Source organism: Solanum tuberosum, unplaced genomic scaffold, assembly GCF_000226075.1.
Source record: "Solanum tuberosum cultivar DM 1-3 516 R44 unplaced genomic scaffold, SolTub_3.0 scf00290, whole genome shotgun sequence".
Lineage (NCBI taxonomy): Eukaryota > Viridiplantae > Streptophyta > Magnoliopsida > Solanales > Solanaceae > Solanum > Solanum tuberosum.
The window spans coordinates 420482-431126 of NW_006239226.1; the positions used below are offsets into that span (position 1 = coordinate 420482).

Sequence of the window (10645 nt, forward strand, 5' to 3'; positions counted from 1 at the left end):
AATAGAGTTGTCAATATGGGTTGGTCCACCTCATCCGAGTTAAACTATACATGCTTTGAAATTTGATGGGTCAGGTCGGGCTAGCCCATTTTTTGTGTGGGCCAGAAAATGGTTGGCCCAGCCCACAAGTACGTGGTGGCTTTGTTGGGCCAACCCTCTTTTCTTAAAAGTATATTTTTTTATAATTTTCTAAATTAAATTATAATTTAAAAATATTATCATAAAATATCAACTAGACAATATTACATGGTGTTAGTGTTACTAGTTGTTAATCAAATACACAAATAAAATTATATTTATAATATTTATTGAGTTTGATTTCAAGTAAAAGCATAAATAACTAAATAGAAATATTAACCTAATTATTTTCCAATAATCATAATAAAACACAAAAACTATGACAATATTCCATAGGCTATGGCATATGTAGTAATTCCCTAGAAATTTTAAGGAATTTTTATTTTATGTAATACATATTTTATAAACATAATTTGTATTTAAATTGTAATATTTCGAACTTTAAACAGATTTTGAGTTTAGACTCTTATTATTTTTAATAATCTATTTTATTTTTATTTGGCCCACGGGTCGGCCCTATCCATATTTCTGAAGTCCTACAAATTGGCAGGCTTATTCAGGTCGAGCTAAAAAGTCATTTTCTTAAATGGGCTCAAAAAATCGTAGTCCAGCTCTATCAAATCACGGATTAGGTCAGGCCGGCCCAACGGGCCTAACCCATATTGACGGCTCTAATAGCAAACATAAAAATCATATTTGTATGTTATAGTTATGGTTTGCATAATTGCACTCCATAACAATTTTTATGTTTGCTATGGAGCTTTTGATTTGTATAATTCGCTAGATACATCCTATTTAATATAAATTGTTCAGTTTTATATATATTCATTTATACATTGTAATTTGTATAATTATAAGTGTATAGGACGAAAATATATGTATTTGTATTTGTATATACACTTTTCTCTCGCGTTATACAAATACAAACACAAATACATTTATACCGAAATGTATAAAATGGCTAATTGTATATCAAAAATGGCTAATTGTATACCGAATCAGATGGCAAAAAAATGGGATATTTACTGCGAATTACAAATAAAACAAACTATGGCTATAACATTTAATTTGAATCAAGAGTTTGTTATTTCATACAATTTTCTCAACTTTAAATATAGTTTAAGCATCATCCGTTCTTGATGAACTTGACATACTTACATAGGTAAGTGGTAACCAATAATTTTACGAGATAAAGGAAGATTGCATTTTAAGCCTTTATCTTAAAGCCCGTTTTTAAAAAGAGAAATGTTACCAATCCATAAAAATGGGCTGGGAAGCCCAAATGGAAATTGTTCATTGGTTTACTTGTATGTATACATTATTAGTCATATATATAAAAAAACTGCATCCATTTGTAAGTTATTAATTTTAAATTTCGAATCCGTCTCTAAACTGAAGTACATGTTTGTCCCATGATTAAGTTATTAGCCATATCTTATAACTTCATGAATCTTGTTGATATGATAGATCTCAACTAGGAGTGTTCGTGGTTCGGTTTAGATCGGTTATCGGTAAAAACATAAATCAAATCAGTCTAGTCGGTTTTTTTAATTTCTAAAACCAAACCAAATGAAAAAAATAATTGTCGGTTTGGTTTAGTTTTCTAGTTTTTTCGATTTGAAAAGTAATAAATTTTTAGAGGACATACGTATCTCGATAGACAAACACCTAGTACATGAACAATCCACGGGAAAACTATTGTCGATTCAGTTAATCAATTAAGCGAAACTATAATTATTATTACACGAACAAAGTGATTCAATTAATGTGTGACTATCTTATGTGAGATAGGGTAGGTAAAGACCAAGGTATTAGATTTTGTTGGACTTGGACTTGGACTGAGGATTGTAATAGTTGGGCTAAAATTTAAGTGGTGGGCTTGAGAAAATGGTAAAGTTAAAGGCAAGTTAATTAAAATTTAACAAAATATTTATATTTTATTTATGAATAGTATATAAATAATTATAAAATTTATATACCTAGTTTATCGGTTCGATTTGGTTATTTTTGCGGTTGTTTTTTAGTAAAACAAAAACCAAACCAAATAGTATCGATTTTCAAAATTTAAAACCAAATCAAACCAAATATCCAAAAAAAAATTATTGATTTAGTTTGAATTACAGTTTGATTTGATTTTTTAACCATAACCATGAATAGCCTATTCTCAACATATTATTGAGAAGTTTTTAGTCAACAATCTTTAAAATAATCTACCTTTTTTTCTTAGTATGAGTTTTATATATTAAAATATATAAAAATAATAATTATAAATCAAGTCATGATGTAATTGCAAACAACTTTATTTAACAACTCTGATTTTGGGACCTATAATAAATGATAAACACCATGATAAGTTAGAGAGTTACACTAATAATACTCTAAGAAATTCAACATACTATAATTGTTTATGACTTAAATCTTCTCCTTTTTAAAAAGTGACAGATCACTTTCACCTGCTACACGTTTTAATACTTTTCACTTCAAATATTACAAGAATCACATTCAATATTTTGATTAATATATCATTATTGTGTTCATATTGGTTGTTGAAACTTCTTGTATAATTCTAAGATGTCGCATATGCTTATTCATCCACGTTTGCCATTTGGAACATCATGACAAATCGAGGGTACTTTATGTAATGACTAGGATTGAATTAAATTTTCTTTATCTAATTATTAAAGAGAAATATATTTTTTAATATTTTCGTATCATAATATTTCATTAATTATGTCTCACGTTCTTAAAGAATTTATGTCCTATTATGCTTAATTCGATTTCTAAAATCAAAAAGTAAAAGTGAACCCATATGAAGGACAAATCATACCATTAAATACTATTACCGATAATTCCTATGAAGCAGGCCAATCTGTATCTAACTAAACCAACCCAATTTAAAATTTGTCCAAACAATACCCGAGTTATTAAAAATATTTAAAAGGAAGTTTCTTTATTTTTCGTAATTGGATAAAGTTTCTACTATATATGCATTGGAAAAAAAGAGAGGCGTTATAATGCATATAAATATTAAACGCAGAAAGCTTAATTTTCTCCAACTACAAACGTCATAGAGAAAACTTCCCAGAAGAAGAGAACTGCTAAATTTCTTCTTCTATTGTGAAAATGGGTTCTTTTTTCTCTAAACAAGTGCAAAGAAGAAAATCAATTCATACTCAGAAAAAACTTTTGTATGATCTCAAGGAAAAAAATAACACTGATTTTCCTGGTTCTGATTATCACTCAGATGATCGAAAAAATTGGATGTCAACCCTCGTCCTAGAGAAACTCAACATAAACAAGATAATTTGGCCCGGTACCCATGATTCAGCAACTAACAAAATTGGGATCCCATTTATTTCTCGCCCGTTCGCCCGAACCCAATCTCTGTCCATTTACAAACAGTTGGTAACGTTAAATCGTGTGATCAATCTCTTTGAATTTTATTTTATTTTTTATTTACTTAATTATATTTTTAACAGGTAATGGGCACCCGAGTTCTTGACATTAGAGTTCAGGAAGATGGCCGTGTCTGTCATGGCATCCTAGTTTCTTACCATGCTGACGTTGTGATCAACGATGTGAAGAAATTCCTGTCGGAGACTCAATCGGAGATCATAATTCTCGAGATCCGAACAGAGTTTGGACACGATGATCCACCGGAATTCGACAAGTACTTAGAGGATCAATTGGGGGAATTTCTTATTCACCAAGACGACTCTGTTTTCAACAAGACAGTAGCAGAGTTATTGCCGAAAAGAGTAATATGTGTTTGGAAACCAAGAAAATCACCTCAGCCAAAACATGGAAGTTCATTATGGAGCGCTGGGTATTTAAAGGACAATTGGATTGACACTGATTTGCCTGAAACAAAATTCGAGAGCAATTTGAAATATTTGAGTGAGCAGCCATCGGTAACATCCCGGAAATATTTTTACAGAGTGGAGAATACGGTGACGCCTCAGGCTGATAATCCGGTGTTGTGTGTGAAACCGGTGACGAATCGGATTCGTCCATATGGGAGGTTGTTTATAAATGAGAGTATTTCTAGAGGTTATGGTGATCGGTTACAAATATATTCAACTGATTTTATTGATGAGGATTTTGTGGATGCTTGTATTGGACTTACAAATGCAAGGATTGAAGGCAACGTGACTTTGAGTACAAGGTGAAGATTTGCCATGCTTTCCTTCAACTAATCGTACGTGTCAATTTATGTTGTTTCATTAATATGTGGTTGTTCCGTGTTCGTATGTATTTTAATTATTATTAATTACCACTTGTTACTAGGTAAAATAATGTTTGCTTATGAATTTCAGATTATATATGTTGTTAAATTGCGTGTAAATGAATTTATTGTAAGTTGTACTGAAATTCCACATTATTTGGAAGGATAAGAGTAATCAAAGTTTTGATGAGAGGAGTATTAGCAAGGAAACAAAAATTATAAAAGAGAATTTATGATTTATCTTAGTAGCTTTTGTTTGTTGTTACTACTAGTTGATAGACATGGTACATATAACACTATATATTTTGCAACTCTTACTTTAGAGCACGGTCTGGATTTGCGCATTGAATAGTCTCACTCAAATAAAATCGATACTTGATTGCGTTAATGTGGGTAAGATTTCAAAAAATGTAAAGTTGGATAAAAATGATAGGTAAGTAGGTAGCTACACACCTTATTGAATTGGACCCCCAATTCAATAAGTAGCTAGTATATTTATGTTGACTTGAGGCATGAACCCAACTATATATGCCTGAGTTTATGTTGCTACAATCAATCAATATATATGTGTTATAACTGTTTTTTTTAAATACACTATGGTTGTTTGGTAAGAAATTGACATATTGTATTATAAGGTGTAATTAAAATGTGTGATAAATGTATTATCGATCAATAAAAACTTGCATTATATGTGAATAATAAATTGTTCTTTGTAATATGTATTAAAAACAGTATTATAAATATATTAAAAGTGATCAAGTGAAAAAAAATGTTATTGCTATAAATGGTAAATATTTTATTAATATACTAGTATATTTATGAAGTTTCCTTTGATGGATTATCCTACTTCACTTGTCTCATAAACATTTTTTCAGAATCTTATCATTCCTCCTTGCTAATGCATTGACTTAGGGTCCATTAAGCCATGCGATATAGAATCATGATATGAAATCATAATATTAAATCATGATATGGAGTTGGAGTTTTGTTTGGATATGGGATATAAAATTTTTGTATTGTATATTTTTTCATAAACATAAAAATCTCATAAGTTGTGAAACTATCTTACCAAATAAAAAAAATTATAACATCGCATAATAAATTATTACAAAGTTATTTGTTCTCCACTTTAAGAAACTGTTTCATCTAACTTTAATTTATCAAACTTTAATTCTATTAAAAAATAATTGAACATAATTAATTGTAATGTACTACTCTTTAATATAATCCTCCACATAGTATGAACAATCTCCTCACGTTGAACTTGCATTTCTCGATCATATGACCGAGAAGACGAACCAACATTGTTACGTTTGAGCCATTTGTTGGTCAATATCATTCGCAACTATATTTTCATGCTCATAGACTATAACTATTTTATCACTTCTTTGATAATCTCGCAAATAATTATGTAACACTGTAAAAGCTATGACAATTTTCACTTGTGTGTCAATATCATAATGGTTCATGCCTTGTTTCACTTGTGTGCAATTACACATTTTCTGTGCATTAATTTCGTGTTAAAATCAAACATATTGGAAGTAGTGATTATCAAACATACATCACCAATTTTGTAATTTTTCATATTAAATTGCTTTAAATATTTTCATATGTAGCCGAAAGAGAAGTTTTTTTATTATGAAAAACCAAAAAAGTATTACTCCCTCCGTTCTTATTTATATTCACCAAATCAATTCCTACTTTATCATTTATATTCACCAAATTTAAAGTAATAATAAATTTTATGTTGGTGAGAATAATAATTTTTAAAAAGTAATGATGTGATTATAAATTTTATTTACATATGAAATAAATGGTTAGTAGATATAAATGTGTGGTTGTTTTAACAAAATATAAACTTGTGAGTCGATTTTTGTATTTAAAAAATCTCAAATCATGATATGGAATTCTCAAATCATGATTTTTGGAGAATATGAGATTCTATCTCATGATATGATCGCATGTCCAAAAGTTGATTCTATCTCACAATTTCATACTGTGATATGGTATCGTAGGGCCAAACCCCACTTAAAAGAGTATAACTTTGTCGCATCATTAGATTAGATAAATTTACAATAATATGTAGCTATTCATATCAAATGACATGATAACATAAAATATAAAATAATAACCTTTATAACTAATTAAATCATATAATGGTTTAAAAAAATGCTTTAGAACTTCAATTTTTTGTGTTCGAACTGCAGAGGATTCATATAGGGAAACTTCCATAAATATATAATTCCATTCTTCATTTATAGTATTTTCATGGGTTTAGGAGATGAATGTGACCAAACCATAAAGATGGGCTGGAAAGCTGGAAGCCCAAATTTATTTCGCCTAAATGCATCTGTGCTTTGAAATTATAATCTCTATTTTGTTACAAATCCATTTAATATGGATGTTTCTTTAAGGTAGTAAACAGATGATTTCTACCTCTTATAAAAGGGTCTTCTTCACCCTTAAGAAATACACAATTGAAGAGATTAAAATAAGGCTCTCAACTTTATACTTTCCATCACACTTTGCCTTACTTTCTTGTTTAAGTATTCTTGCATTTTCCTCTTGTTTTACAACATATTTTAATTTATTTGTTTTAGTTACTATTTGGATAGTAATAATGATTTTTTAAAATATTTTTTAAACATGTGAATTTTATTCCTTTTTTTAAAAAATATAATAAATTTTAATTCATAAAATTATAATTAATTTAATCCTAATACTTTATAAGCCAAACAAATTAAAAGAAAGAGAGTATTAAATTTCTAGTTGCAAAATGTTTGAGTATAATCTCATCTGACCTGTTACAATTTGACTATTAAGATCATAAAAATCTCCTATATTTTACGTATCAATCCCATCTCCTAGAAAATGAAACATATAGTTTTGTACCTTTTCAAGTCCCGGATTGGACTTGTAAAATATATCATATTGTCACATTTTCTTGGATGATAATTCTCATAATTGTTGTTAAATTCTCCAATTGCCATCTGGCTCATGCCTAACCAGCCAACTGGAAAAATAATAAAATCAAATTCAATCCAAAAATCATAAAATAAAATATTACTAACAATTGTGACTTTCTAAATTTGTATCAATAATTCCAATGAAGCCGACCCCTCAGTAGTTAAGACAACTGGACCAATTCACTTTGAAGACATGTCAACACAACATGGATATTAAAAATATTGAAAAGGAACTTGCTTTAATTGTCATAATAATTGATGTATTAGAAAAAGGAAAAAAAAGGCGTTATATTAAACGCAAAAAACTTAAATGCTTTCCAACTATAAACATTAGAGAGAAAGAAAAAAGAGATTGTATTTCTTTTTGAGGTATTGTGAAAATGGGTTCTTTTTTGTCTAAACAGATGGAAAGAAGAAAAGCAATTAGTACTCAGAAGAAACTTCTTTGTGATCTCAAGGAGAAAGATAGCACCGATTTCCCTGGTTGTGATCATTGCCCAGAAGATAGGAAAAATTGGATGTCAACACTTGCCCTCGATAAACTTCACGTGAATAAGATGGTTTGGCCTGGTACACATGATTCAGCAACTAACAAAATCGGGATCCCATTTATTTCTCGCCCTTTTGCCCGAACACAATCTCTCTCAATTTACAATCAGCTGGTAATGTTAAATTGTGCGATCATCTTACTACTAAGTTATGTGATTATGGAGTACATTTTTATTTACTGTATGTTTTTGATTGATAGGTAATGGGCACCCGTGTTCTTGACATCAGAGTTCAAAAAGATGGTCGTGTATGTCATGGTATTCTAGTTTCTTACAACGTTGACGCTGTGATCAGCGATGTTAAGAAATTCCTGTCGGAGACTCAATCAGAGATCATAATTCTGGAGATCCGAACAGAGTTCGGACACGATGATCCACCGGAATTCGACAAGTATTTAGAGAATCAATTGGGGGAATTTCTTATTCACCAAGACGACTCTGTTTTTAACAAGACAGTTGCAGAGATATTGCCAAAAAGAGTAATATGTGTTTGGAAACCAAGAAAATCACCTCAGCCAAAACATGGAAGTCCGTTGTGGAACGCTGGGTATTTAAAGGACAATTGGATTGACACTGATTTGCCTGAAACGAAATTCGAGAGCAATATGAAGCATTTGAGTGAGCAACAACCGGTGACATCCCGGAAATATTTTTACAGAGTGGAGAATACGGTGACGCCTCAGGCAGATAATCCTGTGTTGTGTGTGAAACCGGTGACAAATCGGATTCGTCCACATGCAAGGTTGTTTATAAAGGAGTGTATTTGTCGAGGTTATGGTGATCGGTTACAAATATATTCAACAGATTTTATTGATGAAGATTTTGTGGATGCTTGTATTGGGCTTACAAATGCAAGGATTGAAGGCAAGCTCTGATGATGTCAAGCTCTTATTCTTTCCTATTCCAGTTCTGCTTCAAGAATATTATTATGAGAATTGATTTCTTAGATAATCATAGTTATTATCTCAGAAAATCACTTTTGTTCTTAATTCTAGTTTTCGACAACAAAGTAAGTGATTTATGAGGTAAGAATTATTAGTTGAGTGATTGTTCGAGAAGTTTGACTCAAGAATTATCAGTTGTGTGTGTGTATAATTTTCAGTGTACTTATTAAATTCATGTGTGTCTATGTATTGTTTTGTTACCACTTGTTACTTTGTAAAAATTGCTTGGCTTGGAATTTGAGATTCTTAAATGTAGTGAAATTGTAGGTAAACGAAATAATAGGTAAGTTGTACTGAAATTCACATTGTTTGGAAGGATATGTATTTTACACAATTTACGTACATGAGTAGTTTTTCACTATTAGATTATTTTAAAAGATAATTACAAGTAATGATTTCTAAATAGTGAGATTAGTAAACTGAAAAATAAGAACAAGTCAAAATACACTTGACAATGCGCCTATAATAGTACTGCGCAGTAAGTGTGGTGCCGGCCGACTAGTAATTAGTGGTCGATGTATATATATAAGTTAAAAATAAAACATAAGAAAAACAATATTCTAAAGTTTTCTCAAATACGGCAAGAACGGAGTAATATATTTCAATTTCCTGTCACTTTCCAATCTATATATATAAAGCTAGATAATAAAAGAGTGATGTGGCACCTCTCATTATCCGGCATTTACATTTATCCTTTTTCTGGTTTTTTTGGATTTTTTTTCAATTGTTTTTTTTTTAATCTTTTTCTTTATTTCTTATATCAAGTTTAATGTTCAGATGCCTAAAAGACCCTATTAAAGAGGCAAACATTCACGTAGTAAAAGTTGTCATCAATTCGCTTAAATTTTTGGCTACTACTCCCATTCTTTACCTTTTCAATAGCATTTAAACTGTCATTAATGTGATTATCCATGGGTTAATACCTCAGATGGTCACTCAACTATCCACTTTTGCCTCAGAAAGTCACTCAACTTTTAATTTTCACTAAAAAGTCACCATGTGAGTGACTTTCTGAGGAAAGACTGGATAGTTGAGTGACTATCTGAGGTATTAACCCGATTATCCATTATAAACTGATTTAGCATTTTGTATTCCATGACCTGTGCCCTTTGGCAATCAACTAGATATATATATGGTAAAGTGAAGAGCAGAGTCTCCCACTCCATAATTTTTCGAGGGAAATATAGAGAGGCAATACACAACTATTACTATCTAAAATCTGATTTTCCTTTTACCATCTTGATTGAGATATTGTGTGGAACAAAAGGCAATTCTTGCCTATGTTTCAATAGATTTTTTAGTGACCGTGCGAAGCGCGGATAAGTTTCCTAGTTACCAAATAAGCACAAGAAGATATTTATTACTAACATTCAGCAGCTTATGCCGTGTGTCCCAATTCAGTTCACATCTATAGGGCCAGAAGAAGATTATTGTAAAGAAAAAATATTTATTTATTATGTATGATTGACATAAATGATGAAAGTTAGGTGCTAAAGAGTGATTGACGCCCATTATTTTTATCCACGAACCCAAATGAGTGATGCACGAAAAAATGAGTTTATGAAGAAACTCTCTAAGCTGTCCTGGAAAATCAATTTTATGGTGAAAAAAGTTTCGAAGTAACAGTAAAGTTATGTAATTTCATGAGACATATGTAGGTTATGAATTTGAGTTGTGCTTACATTAGAATACAATGTCTACATCACACTCCTTGAGGTGGGATTCTTTCCTGAACCTATTAACGTGGAATGCTTTGTGCACCAAACTTTCTTTTTAAAAATAAATGTTCTTTTAGTTGTACCGTCATTTTCACGTGAGAACTTTGGTATGTTCATTTCTCTTAAGTCTGTCACCCCACCTAAACCAGACGGAATTAATAATTAG

At 30.5% G+C, this 10645-nt stretch overlaps 2 protein-coding genes across 3 annotated transcripts; both read left to right on the plus strand.

Moving 5' to 3' along the window:
* Positions 1-3082: 3082 nt before the first annotated feature.
* On the plus strand, positions 3083-4495 carry LOC102588952 (PI-PLC X-box domain-containing protein DDB_G0293730-like). Its single transcript, XM_006359604.2, has 2 exons — positions 3083-3483; positions 3558-4495. Exons 1-2 carry the CDS (start codon positions 3202-3204, stop codon positions 4245-4247), a joined length of 972 nt encoding a protein of 323 aa, XP_006359666.1. The 5' UTR covers positions 3083-3201; the 3' UTR covers positions 4248-4495.
* A 3051-nt stretch (positions 4496-7546) lies between these two features.
* Positions 7547-9064, plus strand: LOC102589273 (PI-PLC X-box domain-containing protein DDB_G0293730-like). Of its 2 annotated transcripts, none has more exons than XM_015314521.1 (2): positions 7547-7936; positions 8023-9064. In XM_015314521.1, the coding sequence occupies exons 1-2, from the start codon at positions 7650-7652 to the stop codon at positions 8690-8692; spliced, it is 957 nt and encodes a 318-aa protein (XP_015170007.1). In that variant the 5' UTR covers positions 7547-7649; the 3' UTR covers positions 8693-9064. The 2 variants fall into 2 exon arrangements, with proteins under 2 accessions (XP_015170007.1, XP_006359667.1); XM_006359605.2 differs by having other exon boundaries at positions 7550-7931; positions 8018-9064.
* Positions 9065-10645: the final 1581 nt, after the last annotated feature.

Excerpts from the sequence above, each read along its gene's own strand:
- LOC102588952 (XM_006359604.2), top strand. The coding sequence starts at position 3,202 with ATGGGTTCTTTTTTCTCTAAACAAGTGCAAAGAAGAAAATCAATTCAT. Across the intron at positions 3,484-3,557 it reads TGTCCATTTACAAACAGTTG|GTAATGGGCACCCGAGTTCT; the intron begins GTAACGTTAAAT and ends TATTTTTAACAG.
- LOC102589273 (XM_015314521.1), top strand. The coding sequence starts at position 7,650 with ATGGGTTCTTTTTTGTCTAAACAGATGGAAAGAAGAAAAGCAATTAGT. Across the intron at positions 7,937-8,022 it reads ATTTACAATCAGCTGGTAAT|GGGCACCCGTGTTCTTGACA; the intron begins GTTAAATTGTGC and ends TTGATAGGTAAT.